This window comes from Delphinus delphis, chromosome 21 (genome assembly GCF_949987515.2).
Source record: "Delphinus delphis chromosome 21, mDelDel1.2, whole genome shotgun sequence".
Lineage (NCBI taxonomy): Eukaryota > Metazoa > Chordata > Mammalia > Artiodactyla > Delphinidae > Delphinus > Delphinus delphis.
The window spans coordinates 23,307,040-23,330,036 of NC_082703.1; the positions used below are offsets into that span (position 1 = coordinate 23,307,040).

General features: G+C 39.8%; 1 protein-coding gene across 1 annotated transcript in view; it reads right to left on the minus strand.

Moving 5' to 3' along the window:
• Positions 1–1,759: 1,759 nt before the first annotated feature.
• The window catches only part of TRAPPC11 (trafficking protein particle complex subunit 11), a 40,389-nt gene continuing 19,151 nt past the window's right edge, over positions 1,760–22,997 (minus strand). The window contains exons 19-30 of the mRNA XM_060001446.1: positions 20,625–20,780; positions 18,694–18,881; positions 18,442–18,590; positions 18,138–18,259; positions 17,498–17,617; positions 14,743–14,808; positions 14,477–14,633; positions 13,550–13,661; positions 9,856–9,947; positions 9,557–9,690; positions 7,742–7,909; positions 1,760–3,199 (exon numbers count right to left, since the gene is read on the minus strand). Coding sequence (XP_059857429.1) covers positions 3,155–3,199; positions 7,742–7,909; positions 9,557–9,690; positions 9,856–9,947; positions 13,550–13,661; positions 14,477–14,633; positions 14,743–14,808; positions 17,498–17,617; positions 18,138–18,259; positions 18,442–18,590; positions 18,694–18,881; positions 20,625–20,780 — 1,509 coding nt within the window. The 3' untranslated portion in view covers positions 1,760–3,154. The remainder of the gene's footprint in view (positions 3,200–7,741; positions 7,910–9,556; positions 9,691–9,855; positions 9,948–13,549; positions 13,662–14,476; positions 14,634–14,742; positions 14,809–17,497; positions 17,618–18,137; positions 18,260–18,441; positions 18,591–18,693; positions 18,882–20,624; positions 20,781–22,997) is intronic.

A 22,997-nucleotide genomic window follows, 5' to 3' on the forward strand; every position in this document is an offset into this window, starting at 1 on the left:
GCTGGCTTTGAGAAAGCAAGTGGCCTTCGGTCACCAGCCAAGAAGAAAATGAGTCCCTTGGTCCTACGACCACAAGGTCACACATTTCGCTAACACCTTCGGTGAGCTTGAGAGTGGATCCTCCCCCAGTCAAGTCTCAGATGAGACCTCAGCCCTGCCAGACCCATTGACTTCAGTCTTGCTGACGACCTGGCTGAGCTGTGCCTGGAATCCTGACCCACGGAAACTGCAGACAATAAATACGTGTTGTTTCAAGCCACTGTGTGTGTAGTAGCATCGCTCTCAGCAACAGATAACAGATAATACAGTGGTGTGGATATCTGCATCCTTGCTTTACAGGGGGAAGGTTAAATAAACAGTTCGCGTTCACGGAGCGAGCAGGAGGCAAGAGGAAAAACCAGGAAGTCTGGGGCCTGGGAGATCAGCGTTAACCACCGCGCATTACTGCCTCTGCTGACATCTTATAGCCCACCTGTCTCACTCCCTCTTCTGAGGGTGGGGACCCCTGTCCTGAAGCCATGGGCCCCGTTAGGGCACCAAATCCAATCCCTTGCAGCCCCGCTGCCAAGGCCATGGCATGGCATTTGTGCCGGCACAAAGGAGAGAGCAGGGGTAAGGGGCCATGACGTCCCTCCCACGGCCCTGGCAACTGGAAAGGAGCAAAGCTTGGTCGCACACCAAAGGCTCCGACTGCCAGGTGGATTCTTAACCACTGTGCCACCAGGGAAGCCCTACAGCTCAGATTCCTTAACACGTATTGTTAAGAACGGTATCAAGAAAGAGGCTTTTAATATTCTGGGTGGAGTTATTAATGGGCCATGAAAAGAAATGACTGAATGAAAATGAACGTAAAGAATCTTTTTTTTTCAAGTAATGTGAAGACATTTTAAAAAAATTCAATGTAAGAGCCGTGCTTGGAAAGCCTCTTAATAAAAAGAAGAAGTCAAGGATAAAGAATCTAAGACTTTCTGAGGAAAACTGAGTTGAAGTTGCACTTTTAGGATCACAGATATATAAAATTAAGCAAATTGGAAAATTAATTTTATGCCAAAATCAATACCATCCTCATCCTCTTGGTAACACGCAACATTGATTATCCACCGGCTCTTACCTTCAAGAATCAGGGGTCAAACTTTAATACACAGCTCCCCCAAATTCCAAATTTTAAATGCTTTATTTAAAAATTTATACCCCTGAGTGGTGCATAATACTGGTAAGGAGTAATACTGAGAATAAAATGGCAACACGGTACTAAGACAGAAGACAGGGTCCTCTCATGGGGGACAGATGACTGTGGCTGGTGCACAGAGGCAGGAAGGGAAAGACTCCGAGTTCCTTCTGGACACCTGTAACCTCAGTGAGTCAACAGCTCCTGCAATACTGTGACAGTTTTGTTTTTGGGACCCAGGAAGATCATGATTTCATGTATTTCTGAATTAAGACTTGCAATTTAAAAACAAGTGAACAGAATACACTCACAGGAAAATGAACGACAAGGGAGAATTCCTGGCTGAGAAAGGATTACGCTATTGAGGGAAAGCGCAGACCTGTTTATATGGTGTATTTACACTCACACAAATCACACTGACATCAAGGCTAACAATTTTAAAGTGGACGCCAATGATCCATCCATTCTAACATGCACTGAGTACTCTGTGTTTGACGATGGCCGTGTTAACACATGAGACCTTTATTACATAAGCACGGCATGAGATGGACCTTTGAATTTTTCAAACATCAGGTTACATCCCCTTAGTGAGTCATGAAATCAATTCAGCAGGTTAAACCAGGAATATTTTTGTAGGATGTAAAATATAAGAGCATATAGAAAGTATTATTTCATGAAATTTTTGTTTACAGTTCCTCTTGTGTATTTAATTTTTATCATTCTCATACCAAGTCTATGGGATAGTATTATCATCATCCACATCTTACAGGTAAGAACAGAGACAAACAAAGGGCAACATGAACAGTCACCGGGGCTGGGATTTGGCCCTAGACAATCCGACAAACTCCTGTGGCCTCCACCTGTAAAGCTGTGATAACAGGGAATTCACGTCCTCCCAGCCCGTCACCGCCCCAGTGTCCCCGCAGATGCGCCGTGCCGGCTCTAGAAGGCGGCTCTATTTCCAGTCCTACGCGCCCCACCATCCCTCTGCAACCGTGTTCTTAGTAAAAGCTGCTCCTCGAAGCTGAAATCAAACAAGCGCAAAAGAAATAAAAGATACAGACAAGCATGTCTGAAAGAGAACACATTTATTCACATTATTCTTCTCCTTTTTGAAACTCCTACACTTTTAAACAATAAAAATCTCTGGGAAATGGGGTAGTTTTAAATTAAGATATTTTAACAAAGAGGATTTTCACAATATGATTTTTATTTACATGAATTTTCAGAAGTTTTAAATAGTTCTTTTCAAATCGCACAACATAACTAAAATCTCTTATTTAGACCTTGCACCTTTCTCAAAAACTTTTAGTTTAGGGAATTATGCTTAGAATCAGAATCTTGTTAACATACTTATAAATACAAACCTGCTTCATAAATGATCCGCCTTTCGGCTGCAAGCTGAACCTATTTGACACGTTTTGATGGTAAGCAAAGATATTTTTTAGACATCTTAAATTGCTCTGATTAAAACTTTCTGGAAGTTCTAATCAGTCACGTGCCTGCTTTCCGGTTCCTGTGGATGTATCCTGAGCACAGACTAGATTCACGAGGATGGATTTACCTGTGGTTTAGCCAACTCTGAAAGAGACACTCAGGGATTCAGAACTTTCCTGGGGCAGACACTGGCGCGTGTTCCCCTTGTCCAGTCATATTTCAGATGCTTATCTTTCCTCGGCCACTGCATGTGCAAATCCCTTACTTTGAAAAGACGTTACTACCCATAAAATGACTTTCAACAGTAACAAAGGACTGACATCCTTTCACGTCACACTGACAGATTTCAAATATTTATTAGTGAAAACTGTAAGAGAGGATAGATTTTCCTAATATTTTAAGCATGAGTTCCTCTGAAGAGTTGCTATAACATCCATCAACAAACAGCAAAGATTAACTTGTACCACGATCAAGCTACAGTTCACCATGGAAAACGTATACACTTCTGTCCAGCGTCTCCGTAAGAACAGCCGAGGCCCGTCCTGAACATCACGCGGCAGCAATGGAGGCGTCGTCCATGAGTCTGCCCTGGGGCTGCCGAGTGGAAAACAAAACGGGTTTACAAAATGATAATGGCAACAGTAGCGCTATTAATTGAAGAGATTTTGAAGTTCTTGGAACTGTTTCACGAAAACAGAATAGACGTGTGCAAGTACCCAAACAAAATGTGTTGCTTTCCTCCTTTCCCCCCACCCTCTTTCTTCACGTGAGCCGGGGATGGTGACGGCACAGCCTCCGTGCTGCCACACTCCCTCTGTGCCCAGTGGCAGACATCACCAGCCGATCACACCCACCCGCGGAATCTACCTCGTCACTACTTTTCTCTTAACCCGGTGTTGTGGCAGCTACCACCAATCTATCAATGCACCGCGCCTGAAAGGGAACCTGGCCACCATTCCTGCTCAAGCGGTGACGCTCTATCCTCTCTCCCTTGCTCGGTCTGTGTCCCGAGCTTTAAGCCGGCCACAAACCTGAGCTGACAGCAAGCTCTTTGGGATTCAAGGTTTCCCAGTCTCCTGTTTGAGAAAAAGTGATTCACAATGAACTCTAGGGTATTAACAACAAAGATTGCAAGGATTGAAGCAGCAGATAAAAACAAAATTTCCCTTTCTCGAAGTTCAGTGATTGAAAAAATTAAAAACATCACATCAGAAGAAGAAAAACTGAGAGTGATTAAAAGGTATCATGACTGTTTTTAGGTGTAAAATTTCTGACAGGTCAGCAACACCCCAGAGAGTCATCGAGTAGCTAAAAGAATGAAATTCTTGCAAGTGACTACTTTACTGCTGTACGTTAGCAGACCTCTGTGGGAAAAGCATGAGACGGTGTCTGGGACATGAACTAGATTAGCACTGCAACCTCAGCACCACAGCCCACTGCTGTGTTTCAAGCAGCTGATTCCTGTGGGTTCCCTGGAGCAGCGAAGGGGGCGCCCCCGCTCTGATCTGTTGCTGGGCAGCTTTATGTACGTATGTATGTATGTACGCATGTGTGCGTGTGTGTGTGAGTCAACAGGCATCTGAATGGGATGAACGAAAGAACAGGTCGCTGGTCTTTCATACTTCATGTAATTTGTAGGACTCATGGAGGATGTTTAGCTTTAGAAACAGAATAAATGGCTCCACCAGGTCAAATCCTTAACGAACACAGCTTTACAAACAGGGACAGAGAACAATGAATCTGTTTTCTTATCATGCAATAAGAAAACAAATCTATTTTGCGAAGGAAGAAAAATATGGATCCAAGCTTGCTCTAGGCGGCACTGTCCAACAAGACTCTCTGCGAAGAGGAAATGCTCCACATCAGTGCTGCTAGCTGCACGCCTACTGAGCGCTTGCGACACGGCTAGTGCAACTGGTAACTAAGCTTTAAATTAAGTTTTAATTAATTTGAATCTCAATAGGCACATGTGCTCGTGGCTACCATACTGGAATAGCACAGGTCTAAAGGTTAATAAAGGTATGACGGGATGTAAAATTTTAGTCAGTGATTGTTCATGAAGTGGAAAAAGGGTAATCCTCATTCACTGCCCTTAGTGTGACAGGTAAAACAATTTTAATTATTGAGTTTTCCCAGATGATAAAGGAGCTGGCTCTGAATAATGCAGTCAATGATTTTAGCAGCAGTCAAGTTACTAGAAGATGGTTCTTAAATTTAGAGAAGAGATCATGGCAGTTAGAAAAGGGTGTGCTGATTAGGTTGAAACTTATGAATGTTTACTTTTCTGGAACCTTTCCTTATGGACTTAAAACACCACCACCCAGAAGAGGTTTACTGTGAAAGAAAATCAGAAGACGGAACTAGATTTATCTGGGATTAGTTTGGGTGTCCTGAGCACTTCAGGGAAAGGAATGAAAGAGATTAATTGATGGGAACAAAATTCTGGTTCCTCAACATGACCAACTCTCACATCTCAAACAAGCTCTGTTTGTTCGGCTAGAATACGATCAGGTCTGTACATCGATACATACTTTCAGGCTGATGAAAGCCATACTTCTGAGTTTAGGAAGAGCAAACTTTGGAGGGTCAAACAGCTAAAAGGACATCAGAGACCACCCATCCCACCGCCACTCCCCAACCCAGTCATGACTTCTCCCCTGCAGGGTAACCTCAGACATGACAGTGAGGAACAGCAAGGGAAATGGCTTTAGAGTGTGATGAGGTGGAAATGTTAAAAAAAGCCACTGCTGTGTGCAGGCGGGCGGTATATGGGAAATCTCTGTACCTCCCTCTCAATTTTGCTGTGAACCTGAAACTGCTCTAAAAAAAATAAAGTCTTAAAAAAACAAAAAGGCCACTGTTTAAACACAGGAGATCCAAAATTATGAGATTTAAAAAATGACAATTTAAAAGTATGGTATAAAAGGGAACCCTTTTGCACTCTTGGTGGGAATGTAAATTGATACAGCCACTATGGAGAACAGTATGGAGGTTCCTTAAAAAACTAAAAATAGAGCTACCATACGACCCAGCAATCCCACTACTGGGCATATACCCTGAGAAAACCATCATTCAAAAAGAGTCATGTGCCACAATGTTCACTGCAGCTCTGTTTACAATAGCCAGGACATGGAAGCAACCTAAGTGTCCATCATCAGATGAGTGGATAAAGATGTGGCACATATATACAATGGACTATTACTCAGCCATAAACAGAAACGAAATTGAGTTATTTGTAGTGAGGTGGATGGACCTAGAGACTGTCATACAGAGTGAAGTAAGTCAGAAAGAGAAAAACAAATACCGTATGCTAACACACATATATGGAATCTAAAAAAAAAAAGGTTCTGAAGAACCTAGGGGCAGGACAGGAATAAAGACGCAGACGTAGAGAATGGACTTGAGGACATGGGGAGGGGGAAGGGTAAGCTGGGACGAAGTGAGAGAGCGGCATGGACTTATATACACTACCAAATGTAAAATGGATAGCTAATGGGAAGCAGCCGCATAGCACAGGGAGATCAGCTCGGTGCTCTGTGTCCACCTAGAGGGGTGGGATAGGGAGGGTGGGAGGGAGACGCAAGAGGGAGGGGATATGTGGATATATGTATATGTATAGCTGATTCACTTTGTTGTAAAGCAGAAACTAACACACCATTGTAAAATAATTATACTCCAATAAAGATGTTAAAAATATAAAAATAAAAAAATAAAAGTTTGGTATAGAATAGAAGCTTAGAGGGTTAATAAAAATGATTTGTTTTGCAGATGCAAAAGAAAAACACAACAAAACTGTGTAAGTCTAGAAAGGTAACAGGTGGGATGATTATGACACATACATGAACACAGGCTAACTTACAATTTACCAAATCCCAGATTATATAAACAAGGCTTCCCCAAAGCCTGACAGATACAAAAACGGAAATTGTAACTTGTCATCCAAAAAGGGGGTATAAACTTAAAAAGAGAACATACAAGGGACTTCCCTGGTGGCACAGTGGTTAAGAACCCACCTGCCAATGCAGGGGACACGGGTTCGAGCCCTGGTCTGGGAAGATCCCACGTGCGCGGAGCAATTAAGCCCGTGCGCCACAGCTACTGAGCCTGCGCTCTAGAGCCAGCGAGCCACAACTACTGAGTCTGCGCTCTAGAGCCAGCGAGCCACAACTACTGAGCCCGCATGCCACACTACTGAAGCCCACACTCCTAGAGCCCGTGCTCCACAACAAGAGAAGCCACCGCAATGAGAAGCCCGCGCACTGCAACAAAGAGTAGCCCCCACTGGCCACAACTAGAGAAAGCCCGCACACAGCGGCGAAGACCCAGTGCAGCCAAAAATAAAAAAACAAAACAAAACAAAACAAAAAACAGTGTGATCCTCTATCAATTATTTTAAAAAAAACACAACAACAACAACAATAAAAAAAGAGAACACACAGGATTCATATATGTTCATGTATCTCTGGTTACCAAGGGAAACCAGAACTATCTGGAGAAACAGCCTTAATTTAGGCATCAAGAGTGGCTTAACCCGAGGCAAAGCGATGACAATCCTACAGGGTCCTTTACTGAAGGAACCTGGAAATCGTATCACTGTTAAAAAATCAAAATATTAAACCAGAGTATAGTTTCTGACTGGTGATCGTTTTCAGAAAAGACCCAAATCCAGTAGTATTACATAGTTAGAATCAGAAAAGTTCAGGGACTGTATTCAGAAAGTTAATCCATTTTGATTAAAAAATAGTTACAAATTAACTACAATTTTAAAACATACTTTTAAAAAGTAAACAAAAAATTAAAATAAAGAAATTTAAAAAAGAAAAAAATAGAAATACACTTTACTAAACGCCAAAGAAAAACCATGTTTAAGGATGCCAGAAAGATAAACCTTTACCCAAGGGAATAAAAATCTTTGAAATTACATCTAGAAATATCTATAAAATAGAAATCTAAAAAAAATCTATAAAATAATAACTTTACAGAAATGAATAGCAATATTGCCAAATTTATACAGTAACAGTCAAAGTCCTATCCTGCTAGTCTCCAAATACTTAGTGAAGTTTACATGAAAAGACATCTTCTTTTGTTTGTTTTCAAGACAGTGAATTTAAAAAGCAGAAAATGTCTAAGCCTCACCTTTACAAAAATCCTGGTGGGTATAAAACGCCTGAGCAGTTGATTTGTGAAGTTGGGGAACCTGAGCAAGTTGATGTTGAGAGACGGTAGCTGCTGATACCCGGCCATCAGAGGGTAGAAATTATATAACATTTCCTGTTCGGTGCCAGGGAGGATACGTAATCGAATCTAAATCACAAAAGTTATAGAGAAAGATGATCAAATATAGATATCAAATATATCTATACGACGTTACCCATACATTACTAGCAAATGATAGGACACCTAAATCTTTCTGGTGAAATATTCACACGCTCTCCTATCCCTTCTTCCAGACAGATACCAAAATATACAGCGAATTAATGAGGTCAGGATCATGCAGTTAACAAACGTAACAAAAACATGTGCATGATTTCTCAGTTTCTACCAACATCTAAAAGGCAACCTGTACCTGCTTAACAATGGGACCACAGGGTGGATCAGTATTTCCTGTGCCTTAGACCAGGCAGGCTTTATAGGCAAGGCACAGGGCACTATGGGATAATGTGCGGAAAAGCATCTTTGTAAACATTATGTCAACATGAGACAAACAGATTGTTTCCTGTGTTTTGTGTTAGGGACTCTACCTTTGAGGTAAGGTAAGTAACTTCAGGGGAAGAAAAGATGTTTGTACTTTAGGAAAGAACACCAACAGGTAAGGTTTTTGGTATCTTACATTATCTAATTATTTTTAAGTCAATATGTGAAAGAGATCAAAACAATCAAGAAAAGCTTACTCATTTGCAAATGAGTACATATAGGTGCGTGTTGCGTCAGAGATAATACATGTGTGTGTAACCAACATATTACAGCTAATATTATATTTGGTATACACTATAAATTTAAATTACTGTACAGATTTACAGTATACTTCATGTGTAATTCTACTTTCATTTAACTGCAAACACAGCACTAAGGACATGCCCAGCCATGGCATGGCTGGTGAGTCAGGGCGGATGCTACTAGGTGTTAAGACAAGTTTGTGCTCTAATTACATCCTTATCTTACTGACCACTGAGGTGTGTCCCTGTTGCCACTCTGTTTTGTTTTGTTTTTGTTTTTGTTTTTGTTTTGGCCACACTGCACAGCTTGCAGGACCTCAGTTCCCTGACCAGGGATTGAGCCCAGGCCCTGGCAGAAAGCCCAGAATCCTAACCACTAGGCCACCAGGGAGCTCCCCTCTGTGGCCACTTTGAAGAGGAGGACAGTATTCTCACTGCAACATGGTTTTGCCTGAGAGTGTGCGTCCCACTCAAAAATATGATGAACTTTTCCACCCCTGATTTGAATAGATGAATCAAAACATCTTAACCACTTATTTTTATGTATAGATACAAAATTGTGCCTACAGGAAACAAAGATAAGTAAATTCTATGCAAGATCAAAATCTCTTAAAAACTGTACTGATAGTTCAGCAGGGAATTAAGCTTTGATCTGTGTGGTCATGCCTCAAGGCCTCAAATTAAAAGACACACACACACACAAACTCATTAGTAATAAAAGGGATATTTTTAAATTTTCAGGAATTCTATTGTAGTCCAAGAATTTGTGAACTCCTGTTTTATACGGAGAAAGAACCTATATGTGTGATCTCAAAGCAAAAAGGGTTGCCCATTTAACTCAGTTCTATAGCAAGCTGTAATTAACCTTCAAAAGTGACTGAAGATTCCCCACTATCAAAACAACAGGGACCACAGTCAGCCTTATCAATTCATTTGTACACAAAATGTACAGCTTTCCACTTCCTGGCCATACTTTTGTGTCTTCATAAACAACCCAAAGAGATATGACCTGTACCTGTTTAAGACCTGAGAACATGAAGGCATCACTGGGCTCCACAGAAATCTCCACATCTTGAACTAAGTCAGTCTTATTCTGGAGGTGATACTTGACTGGTAACGACTCTCTAACACGCCCGAATGATGGCAGATCTGCAGAGAAAGATGACACATTACTCTTGGTTTAAAAAAAAAAAAAAAAAGCTCACCATTTATGGGTTCTTTTTTTTTTTTTTTTTTTTGCAGTACGTGGGCCTCTCAATAAAGTAAATATTCTTCCTGGATTTTTTTGATCAAATAAAATGTGAGTGCCGTTACCTGCGTTCACATGGAGAGGGATATTTTCTACAATCACGTGTGGCAGAGTGATGACAGTGCTGATGACAGGGATGTCGTCCATGGCTGAAGTCCTACAGCAGAAAAAGGTACCTTTTAAATCCACATTTCATGTGAGAAGTTAATAAATCAAAACCAGGGAACACGTATATTCACCAACTAATTACGAAGGAAATATAAATTATTCCTTTTCTAAAAGTTTATTAATGGAAGGAGTTTTGTGAAGAGCTTTTACAATCCCATTTTTGTTTTGAGGATTTCCGATTAACAAATGCTGTAACTCAAGGCTGCTGTTTGGTCCCAGTGATGAAGTAAGGAGTTGCGTCAGAATGTAAGTCAACGGCACACGAGCACGCCACGTAACACAGTGTTTTGGCAGCAAAGTGTTCTCAATGTCAGCAGCAGTGCGGTGCTTTACATTATGACACAAACACCTTCTCACACCAAGGACCATCTCCAGACGAGCACCAGACCACTGGACATGCCCTGCTGAAACTGCACTGTGGGCACACAGGAGAAACTGAAGACTAAAAACATTTTACTATCAGTAGACACAGTGGCATTCCAATATTCCTGAGATAAAGTGAGTTACATTATGAGACTGTCAGATATTTTTCCCTGTAGTGCAGTCAGGGTGGGAACTCCGGGGGCAGCTGGCATCTATCTGACTGCTGAGCATGTACGTAGAGGTGGAACCGCTGTGACACTATTACAGTAGTGCCAACCACTGACAGGCAAAAGCACCCAACCTCTCACCATTGAGAAATACATGTCTTTTTTTTTTTTTTTTGCGGTACGCGGGCCTCTCACTGTTGTGGCCTCTCCCGTTGCGGAGCACAGGCTCCGGACGCGCAGGCTCAGCGGCCATGGCTCACGGGCCCAGCCGCTCCGCGGCATGTGGGATCTTCCCGGACCAGGGCACGAACCTGTGTCCCCTGCATCGGCAGGCGGACTCTCAACCACTGCACCACCAGGGAAGCCCCAAGAAATACATGTCTTTATAGTAACACAGCAGAGTAATTAAGCAGCACCTTCAAAATGCTGTTTTAATTCCTATAAACATGTGAATTAAACTAAACATCAATATGGTAAATTCAAGGGGGGGGGAAGAAAGACAAGTCAATTTTTTAAAAATAAAATTACCTATTTTTCCTTTCTCATTTTTATTATCTTAATTACTGTTTCAAGACTTATAAAATAATTGAGCCATGCCAAGAAAATAACACATGAAATACCATGCATCTACCTCCTGGCCTAAGAGAACATAAGAACATAGCTGAATCTTCCTGTGTACCCCTTCCCACTTGCATCCCCCCAACCTCCACTCTAGAAGTAACTACTAGCCTGAATTTGACTTCTATCATTCCTATGTGTTTCTTTATGCTTTTCCAAATTATACGTATAGCCCTAAGAAACATGTTTTACGTGTTTTCTAATACTATATATATGCAATTTGTTCATATTCTGCAGTTGCTTTGTTTCATTTAGTATTAATAGGCTGATAGGTGTAGCTCTGGTTCCCTCATTTTCACTGCTATATAATATTCCACTGTACGAATGTGCCACAATTTATCCAATTTCCTGTTGGTGGACATTTATTTTCTAACTTTTAACTATCATAAGTAGTGCCGCTATGAACATTCTCAGACATGTCCCCTTTGTGTATGTTTTTGAATCTTTTCTAGGACTGCAGGGTATAGCCATCAGATTTACCTGGTACTGCCAAATATATTTCCAGAGCAATTGTTCTAATTTATACTCCTCCTCTTGACAAATTTTGCACTGTTTAACCTTTTTATTTTTTCAAAGTAGTGGGAGTACAGCTGAATCTCAGATAAACTTATACGGCTGACCTTCTCTCCCCCTATGTTTACTGGCCATCCAGCTTCTTCTGATCACTGTACTGCCTACTCAAGTATTTTTCTCAACTCTCAGTTAAGAGACTTGTGTTTTTCTTATGATCTGAAGAAGTTCTTGATCTGAATTCGAATCCTTTGTCAGTTTTAGATGTTGCAAATAGCTTCCCCCAGTTTGTATTTTCACTTTCTTCATGCTGTTTTCTAATGAACTGAGAAACAATTTTGAGAAATCAAATTTATCCATTTTAGTGGCTTGTACTTTTAGGGTCTTATTTAAAGAAATTCTTTCCTATGCCAAAGTCATAAAATGATTCTCTTATTTTTTTACTAAAAGTAATAAAGTTTTGCTTTTTACTATTAAACTTTAATAAACCTGGAATTTTTATATACAGTATACAGTGGTACAGCAGATATCCCATTTTTTTCCCAAGTCAATATCCAACTCTTTACCACCAATTATAAAGCAGTTCCTCCTTCCCCTACTGATCTATAATGCTACCTCTGTGAAATGTAATTTCCATGTGTGGATCTGTGGAACTATGTCTAGACTCTCTCTTCTGTTCCATTGGTTTATTTACATCTCCCAGAGCCAATACCATAGTGATGACTACTTACAATAAGTCTTAGAATCTGGAAGAGCAAGTACCCTTGCCTAGTTGTACTTCTTCTGGAATATTTTGACTATTACTGCCTCTTTGCCTTTCCATACAAATTTTAGAATCAAGAGTGTCAAGTTCCACAAAAACAAAAACAAAACAAAACAAGCTGTTGGGATCCTGAAGGACACTGCATTGAATCTATAGAACAATTTACAATATTAAATCTTATCCAAACCCTATCAGAGATTATTTTGTATCTCTCCCATTTATTTAGGTCTTCCTTTAATGCTTTAAATTTTTATAATTTTCTCCATAAAGGTGACATCTTCTACTAGATGTATTCCTGTGTATCTTACCATTTTGTTGTTATGTAAATGACATCTATTTAAAAAATATTTTCCCTAGACGTTTATTACTGATATATAGAAATTCAGCTGATTTTTGTATGTTGATGTTATATCCAGCAACCTTGCTGAGACTCTTTATAATTCCAATAACTTGTTGATCCCCTTGGGTTTTCTATGCGAACAATCCTATTCACTGTAAATAAGGGCAGTTTCTCCTAATGTTTTTAATGGTTGGTTCTATCATCAGAATTAATTTGGCTAAAATTGCATCTGTAATAGTTCACAAATTGTAACAAACACAAACGAAAGTTTATCCTTTTAAATCTTTGTGTTTTTGACAGAAGGTCAATGACAGCATGTGACTTCTAGTTTGTTCTCCAGGCTGACAGAAGCTCTCAACTATTAAATGACAATGAGAAGGACTTCCCTGGTGGCGCAGTGGTTAGGAATCCACCTGCCAATGCAGGGGACACGGGTCCGAGCCCTGATCTGGGAATGTCCCACATGCCTCACAGCAACTAAGCCCGTGTGCCACAACTACTGAGCCTGTGCTCTAGAGCCCGCGAGCCACAACTACTGACCGCACGTGCCGCAACTACTGAAGCCAGCGTGCCTAGAGCCTGTGCTCCACAACAAGAGAAGCCACCGCGATGAGAAACCCGTGCACCACAACGAAGAGTAGCCCCTGCTTGCCGCAACTAGAGAAAGCCCATGTGCAGCAACGAAGACCCAACGCAGCCAAAACTAAACATAAATAAATACATTTATTAAAAATAAATAAATGAATAAATAAATAAATGACAATGACACATAATAAAGGCATTAGAATAACACAAATAATGAAGAAAAGGTAGGGCTGATACAATTTTACCTCTTCCAGGAGATAACATAATGCCCAGTTGCTACTCCACCTTCAACATTTCCAACAGATGGGCAACGAAGACAAAAGCATTCACTGGCACTCTCTGCAGTCCGTAAGACAACTACAAGAAAGAGACTCATAATCCTCATGTTGTGATTTCATCTATAAAAAGAGAGCTTTACATCCAAGAAATACAACAAAAAAGAATACTTTATCAATTATACATTATTTGTAGAGACTTGGAAACTAAGGCTTAGAGATGTTAAATGACTTTTTCAAGGAGACAGGTAAACAGAGCAAATGAAATGACTCACTTAAACAGAGCAAATAAAATGGCTCACTTATATTTGGTCTTAAGAATGCATCATGATTTTTTCCCCTCACAATATCTGCCCTTATAACCTAGTTGAGCACAAGTTTGCTTGGGTTAACATTCAAACTAATTTTTATTCTCTCTAACAGCTCGAGAAATATACAAAAGCCCAAAGTACCCTGAACCAGGAAGGTAACGTCGCCTCTATGAACTGTTTTCAGTTGGATAATTGAGAAAACTTCTCGTCTGCTTTCCTGTATTTTCCAAAGTTTCTTTGGTAAACATCTTTTCCCATTTCAAATTATAAACAACAGTAAACATCAATTAAAAATTATAAAAAACAATCTATAAAAACTCCAGATATGAAAAAACACTTTATTTTCAATTACATTTTTCAGTCACTTTCTTACAGTATCAAGAATCTGATTTTTTAAAAAATAAGGTATACTCAAGCAAATTGTAAATGATGCTAATTCTAACTTAATTCTAAATGTACCTGCTTTTTGTGAGTGTAAGTCTCAAATTCCCTGCCTTAGCAAAAAGCTAACTCTTACACCACCAGCCTACACACGCACACACACTACTGTCTCCTGCTAGTTAAGGGGGATGGTCCACATTCTCACCGTTGTCCACCTGGGACTCCAGCTGGTCCACGGGTGTCATGGAAGGAGCAAGCTGCAGCTCACTGGAGACAATGGTGAGGGCCCAGGGAGAGGCACTCAACAGGTCCGTCATCAGCAGGAAGGGGATGTCGGCATAAACCCTTTCCAGGTGCTCAAACTGTCACGGATGGAGACAAAGGTCTGTCAGGAAGTAAGTTAATCCATTTTCTCTTTTCTGTTAATTTCTACAACCTCAATGATTTCCAGTATGCTTCACAGGAACGTACCTTTGTAGAAACAAATTTAACTGCAACGTCAAATGGAAAGACGGTTTCTATCGTTACAGTTTCATCCTGCAAGGAAATGTAAAGGGCACAATCAATGGCTTTTCTAAATCTTAACAACAAATGAAGTTTTAAAAACAGAAGGCATACAAAACACAATCGATTACTGATCAATAAATAATTCCAATTTAAAAATTAAGAAGCTAGGATCTTTCCCTTAGGTAGTATTTGTAAGAATCTATGCAGAGAGCAGACTAATAGTTCTAATTATCTGTGGTTTTGTAACAGTTCACACTGCAAAGTACTTTCTCATACATTATCTATCTCAGGATCTAGCAACAGTGGGCAGGGCAGGCACTGTCACCATTTTACAGAAGAAGAACCAGAAGTTAAGGAAGGTTAAGTGATTGGCCTTAAGCCACAAAACTAGTGGTGCAAAGCCTAGAATCTGGGTCTTCTTTTTGTCTAAGTCCTTCACCTCACCTTGACTCAAGACAACTAAAACAACGATAATAATAATAATAATAATAATAATGTAATATGACATAGCATTATAATCACTGCACACATATTAGGAAATGCTCACAGTAACTCAAGGAAACAGACACCAGTATCACTGCCATTTTAAGATGAAGTGGTCACACAGCTAGTAGGTGACAAAGGCAGAAACTGAACCAAATCTGACCCTGGAGCCTGGACTCAACCATCCTGCTCCATCTCCTCTGCACAGGGCTGTTCAAAAACCAGTGGGCTTATAAAGCAGAAACTAACACACCATTGTAAGCAACTACACTCCAATAAAGATGTTAAAAAAAAACCAACAGAGAACGAACTGTGGGCTTACTACATCTTTTTAAAAAACAACCCACACTGTTGGTGAGAAACCTTTAAAAAAGACCACGTTGGGTTAAGACTCCGGCTGTAAGGCCAAATGGATCTGGACTTTATTCCTGGCTGGATACGTACTTACTAGCCATGTAGACCTTGGACACAGTGATGTGACCTTGGGAAGGGTATATGGTCTCTTTAAGTCTCAGTCCTCCCAAGGTTGTTGTGATAATTAAATGAGATAATGCACACAAAACACTCAGTGAAATGCCAACATCATTTTTATTATTATTATATGCTTCAAATTATTTCCTCTCTCAATTATTATCAAGCTATCCCACCCCTCTAGGTGGTCACCAAGCACCGAGCTGATCTCCCTGTGCTATGCGGCTGCTTCCCACTAGCCATCTATTTTACATTTGGTAGTGTATATATGTCCATGCCACTCTCTCACTTTGTCCCAGCTCACCCTTCCCCCTCCCGGGTAAAATAATTTTGAAAAATAATCATTACAGCCTTTTGCGAAGCTTCACAATACACACTAGCAAATTTAAATGCTGTGCTAAGTCCTGAAGTAAAAATACCAGTTTAACACCCTTTAACCCAGTATTTTCCAAACATATTTGACCAATTAATTCTTTTCTTGTGTAATATCTATTTCTATTCCTCAGAATTAGCGTCCCTTACAAGCACATCTTGGTAATGTACCGGCTGATAGAAGAATAAATACATTCTTCTCTAAAAAAGTGGCATGTACCTCGATGATCTCATGTCTTGAGAACACTGCTTAAAGATATAGCAGCACACTGGTTTCGCTCGAGTTCAGGATAGTTCCGAGGTAGCAAACGGTTATTTCAAAGTACATTCCAAGTCTACCATCAGCTTCATTATCAGAAGTAGAAACAACATCCAAGGCTTAGGACTTTAAATGTGCACAGAACTTTAACGTTCTTATTTTCTAGATGAGGAGATGGAGGTCGAAAGGAGTTACCTTGCTGACCTGGGTTCAGGATTTAGGAGGCAGTGCTGAGACTGGCACCCTTATCTCCTAGTTCACCAGCAGGGTCTTTTAATTACATCAGGCTGGTGAAATTTTTGACAGTGTGTTATATGCCTTCCTCCCTGCCACTTGGGGAATCCTCCTGAACTCTCTTAGGATGGTTTTGTTTCCCAGTGACGTATAAAACAGCCTGCGACCCAGCCCTGTGCAGTGACCAAACTACAAACCCCCAAATTCCTAGGGCTTCTCCTCTGCTGGACTGAGGACCCCATTCCTAAGAAAAGGCTGCCAGGACTAAGAAGATACCAAATATCATCATTTTCCATTAATAAAAGGGGATACAAGCATTATATACAATGTGGTTAAGTCTATATAAAAACACGTCCCCCTGCAATCTCTTGAAACAAAAAAGACCGATAAGAAATTCATCAAGGAGTTAATAGCAGCTGCCCCGGAGTTGTTGGACCTGATAGCTTTCTTATTTCTTCCTCACCAATGTGCACTCACCAAAAAGTGATGTTCAAAAGAATCTTTTTTACTAACAGAAGAAATATTCCACAAAGGGAGACCTCCCTCCCACAAGATCTTCTTCATATTAGCCAACTTACAGATTTTATCTAATGTGTGATTTTATAAAGAAGCAGATAGGTTTAGAGTCTCAAGACTTTTTTGCATGAGATCTTAAAGCTTTTGGTTCTCTGTACAAAAAAAACCATATAGGCCAATTTTCTAATGTTTGAGCAATGAATACCATATCATCACATCATTTACAATAAACATAAATGATAAAAAAAAATCAACAGATGTTTCATTAAAACTTGTAATGGACTGTAAGCACCTATGCTGTTTATTTTACAGGTTAACTAAGATAATACAAAATAGGAAACACTCCAAATATGGTATTTCTCGAAGTAGCTATGAAATAAATACCTTGTGACACTTGCAAACAATTTCTTTTTCTTCAATAGTTGTATTGATCAGGTAAGAAACATATACAAGAAACATTCTTGAGCCCACTGTTCCACAGCGAACATATAACATTTTTTCCAGCTGCAACAAAATAAAAGTATTTTAGTTTAATTACTATTACAGAGATTGCCTCCTGACATATATTCTAGGATAATGCTCCCACCTTTCAGAGTTTACTGTACCAACTGGCTAAATTCTTGAACACTTTTTATAGCTGTTCCTGTCGCAGCATGAGTGGGATCATTACTACTCCATCTTTTTTTTATTACCATTCTCAATTTCCCAAGAATTCTTTGTGTTTGGCTTGGAAATAAAAGTTGACCGAAAGGTTATTTAACTAAGCTACAAATTTTGTGTTATTTAGTTATTTTATCAGGCAATGAATTCTCCACATTAGCATCGTTTGTTCTAAAATCCCTTGTATGAAAACTGAAGACATTTTACACATTAAATATGTGAAATGTGAATAAAACGTGCATTAGTTGAATCACTTTTTTAGTCTCGGGATATGCTTTTAAAATGCTCTAAAACTAAAACTCACTACATATTTAACACTACAGCCTAACCGATTTCCTCTCCAATCACAGTTGGCCAAGTTCACCTGCTCCCCAGGATGTAGGTCTCCAACAGGAATGTCAGTGAGTAGAGCCGGGTAGGACTCATCACACGGTTCTGTTCCATGAAGAGTCACATGAGTTTTCTGAGTTAAATTGGCATCCTGTCCTAAAAGTATGAATGTTGGCGTTTTAAAAATACAGGAAATTCAATCGCTATCTTGACAATTAATACTGCATAGAGAGCACTAGATCATAACCATTTTTTAAACAAACTTCCTGAAGTTGATATCACTGATGTTTATTTTATGTTGGAGCAACACGGCTCAAATTTTAAAAAGGCAAGTTTACCGGGTTTTAAACCAGCAGTGAGCTTCACGTCTCTGATGCAGGTCTTCTCGTGGGATTGCACAGTCACAACCAAACAGTACATTTCGTTAGTCAGGGCAGGAGGGTCATGTCGCAGATGGACAGAAATGTTTGGAACTCTGGAAATGATCCTTTGGGAAAAAATGTTAGCTAAGTCACTGATTTTTTAAAAGAAACAAAGTATTCAAAAGAAGTGAGGTGACCTTCTCCCATCTGCCCACCAGGCTGACTCACATGGTGCTCGCCTGGATCACTATGCTGTCCCAGTGAAGCTCGCTGTCGGGGAGCCTGGGCCTTCTTTTGAAAGAACGGGCGGCCTGTAAGGCTTCCTGGGTGGAAGCGGCATCTCCTCCTCCCCCCTGCCAATTCAAGACCACGCATCTTCCTGCCTCGCTGCCCAGAACCAGATCCAAGGATGTGATCTAGAAGGAGGAGGTCTGTCAGAAACGCCATCTCATACCAGTTCGTCACCATCCCCTCCCAACAAATTACAGGGTGGGCTGCTGGGCTGTGGCGTTCCTCGGACCCACGACGTGACACAGGTTGGAACACCTGCTGTGGGAGTCCAATCCCAGACCCTTCTCAGCTGTGACACTGGCTAGCCGTGTGTGGAGTTTCAACCTCTTCACCTTTAAACAAGGATAATGAGCTGACTCCCCAGCTCGGACACGACGGTGAGGTGCTGCTATCCCAGTGCTCGGCGTGGTGGCTGAAGGAGCAGACACTGCAGTAGTGGCTGCTGAGTGAAATCAATGAATGTTCTGCTAACCGTTAACATACTCACAAGCTAACTCCTAGTGGCCACACGTATTCTTCCCGACGACATCAACAGTATTAGCAATGAAATTCTTTATTAACTGAATAAATGTCCTTTCCACTAAATCCCTTAACAAATATACTCAAAATAGTATTATTAATTATGATTTACACCTGGTAGGCTTCCTTAGGTACCTTGTAAAAAATTAAAACATGTCACGAGGGATTTAGCCAAAATCATGCAGAATTTTTTTTTTAATGAATAAGCAAAAACTCTGGATATTGGTAAATAATAAAATCAACAGATTCACAGAAATTGTTATGAGAACATAGGGGTACAGCCTTAAGTTTCTGTCTTGGAAATGGTCTCTAGTTCACGTTAGCCGACCATTCCCGTTCCAGCCATGGGAGAGCAGCACTTCATGAGTGCTCACCTCGTCCTAGTCACTATCCCAGGAGATTTACGTTAACTAACTGATTTAATTCTCATGAAACACTGAGAAGTAGGTAATGTTACTATCCCCACTTTACAGATGAAGAAATGGAGACGCAAAGAGGTCAAGTGGCCCAGGGCCACAAGCAGGTGAGCCAGAAAGCTGGCATTGAAACCCATGTAGCTTGGCTCAGAGTTTATGCTCAATAAAAATATGACTTCCATCACGTATTTCTGAAAGCCATTTTAATTATCTACATTAAATGAATCCTTTGAAGTATATATCTTCATTTTTTCTTTAAAAATATGCAATCAGCAATGTTTAAAGGTCAAAATGATATAGCTCTTTAGTGTGAATTATGTCATATTTTACAAAATATAATTACTACATTATAATTATTAAATATAATTACTATATATATATATATATATATACAGTTTAAAATTCCTTAGCTGATTATGCAGCCATTAAAAATGAGGTTGGTCTCATGTACTAACAGGAAATGATGTCTAATATATCACTATCAAGTGAAAAAAGCCAACTACTGAATATTACGTATAACATATTCTCACTGGGCTTCCCTGGTGGTGCAGTGGTTGAGAGTCCGCCTGCCGATGCAGAGGACACAGGTTCGTGCCCCGGTCTGGGAAGATCCCACATGCCGCGGAGCAGATGGGCCCGTGAGCCATGGCCGCTGAGCCTGCGTGTCCAGAGCCTGTGCTCCGCAACGGGAGAGGCCACAACAGTGAGAGGCCCGTGTACCGCAAGAAAAAAAAACAAAAAAACAAAAAAACATATTCTCACTGAGGGGAAACCTACCAAAAAACTATAATGAATGGGTTCCCTTGGGAAGTCCAAGTGGAAGATTTTCATTTTTTACTTAATAAACTTCTGTATTATTTTTATTATAATTTTTTCTGACATACACATTATTTCATCACTTAAAATATTTTTTAAACACATTTCATAACTAACCTCAATTTTCTTTCCCACATCTTCAGTTTTTGCCACAAATTTAAATAAAAACTTCCTTGTTTTACCAGGAACTAAGCACATCTTTCCCTGAGTCAAATTTTCTAAAACGTCACTCGCTTTGGATGCTTCTTCGATTACACAGAACTGGTTGTATTCCTGAAAAAGAGGTGAGCAAGGGTCATGGTTTATGAACTCAAATGTCATATGTTTTGCTAACACTAAACACCGAATTACTTGGAGCTTGTTAAGGTTAACTGCACTGATACTGAAGCATTATGAATTTTCTATTAATAAAAGAAAAAGTATTTTTATGCCAGATGGTAGCAGTTAACCACTCACTGCTGCCACAAGATAAAGACGGTTCACACAGAAGCTGACCTCTGAAAACATTTATTTAGCCATCCCTTTCCTGGAGACAGAAACAAAGACTTTTTGTTTTGCGTCGGATGCTACTGTCTATCATCTTTTCTTAAAGAGCTTCCTTTTTACCTGGCTTCTGCGACACTATAATAGCTCCTGTTTCTCACTCTCCTGCTTTTCCCTCAAAGGTCTTTTTTCCCTCTTGTTCCCCTAATTCAGAGGTTCCAAAAGTTTCAGTCCTTAGCTTTTGGTTTTGCTTTTCTCTTTATGTTTACGTCACTGCAAAGTCTATCCATGTCTACGTATTCGGCACCTCTGTGCTAATATCTCCCACATAAAAACTTCTAATTCTGACCTATTCCTTAACTAAAAGCTTATGTCCACAATTGTCTCAGGGATAATTCCACTATCACTTCAAGCTACCTTCCCAGAAAAGCACACTCCTTACAGATGAATAAACAGAGACATCTTTCATATACATATCTAAGGGATCACCATTCTCATCCTTTCAATAAATACTGAGAACTTTCCAAGAGCCATCTTCTATCCCAGCAGGTGAATTATCTTCACAGAAGATTCTAATACAGTTAAGTTTTATACCTTCCTTCTAATTTTCATTTCTATTCCAGGCTTATGAAGCCTCGTACCCGCTACTTTTTTCCTTGTGATTTGCATCCTGCATTTCAAGTAACATATATTCAGAATACAACTTTAAAAACAAATTGCTTTATATTTTATTTTAATGTTTTTATTAGTTTAATTACAGATGTGGTCTGTGTTGCTAAAAGGGAAAAAGAAGGAAGGAAAAGAAATGCAATAGTAGGCTATGATGTGAAAGGAAAATGAGAGTGCCTTCCTTGACCCTCTAAATTCCAGAGTTAGAATATTTCACAGTGAGTGGAAAAAAGAATGTCTGTCCTCTTGGAGCTTCCATTCTAGTAAGAAAAACAAGCAATTTACCAAATAATCACATGACAAGAGTGAAACCACAGCTGTGACAAGTACTATGAAGGGTTATGTGAGCCTGGCTAGGTCAATCAGTCATGTAGGTCAGGCGAGGTGTCCCTGAGGAAGTGAGGCTTTTAAGGGGATAAAACATGAGGAGGAACTAAGCAAATAAAAGAGGAGGGAAGACCAATCCAAGCATAAGAAACAGCACATACAAAGCTCCTGTCCTAATACTGTATGATCTTACTTATATGTGGAATCTACAACTTACAGAAACGGAACTCATAGAAACAGAGAGTAGAATGAGGATTGCCATAGGCTTGGCGTTGGCAGAAATGGGAAGATGTCGGTCAAAGGGTATAAACTTCCAGTTATCAGACAAATAAGTTTTGGGGATCTAATGTATGGCATGGGGACTATAATTACTGTATTATTTACTTGCACGTTGCTAAAAGAGTAGATCCTAAATGTTCTCACAAAGACAACAACAAAAAGGTGATTATGTCAGGTGATGCATGTGTTAACTAACCTTACTATGGTAATCATTTTGCAAAATATGTGTATCAAATCATCATGTACACTTTAAACTTACACAATTTTATATGCCATATCTCAATAAAGCTGGAAAAATAAACAAACTGTTTTGGGCCTGCAAAAACCAAATAGCCCATCCTTTATCCATCCTATCCCCATTCTGTATCCTCTGTATACACTCAGCAATCCAAACTTACCTATTTTTAAATGACTCTTATTCCTTTATCTCCATTCCCATCACTAAAATCCTAATCCAAATCCTCATACTTTTGTACCTGGGTTCATACAAAGAGCCTCTGGTTTCTAAAATATCATTTCTTTCCCTCTATTTTGCTACTGGAATAAAGTTTCTTAAACATAAATTTCATGTTCTTGCTTTAAAATTCTCAAAATAATTGGAATCCTTGGGTAATGGTTTGAAGTTGAATAAAACATACTAATCTTCAAGTGACCCAGGTTCATTTTACGAATTCTATTACAGGGACATTGCTCAGTTCTTATGAGTCAAAAAAAACCTATTTAAACCGATAA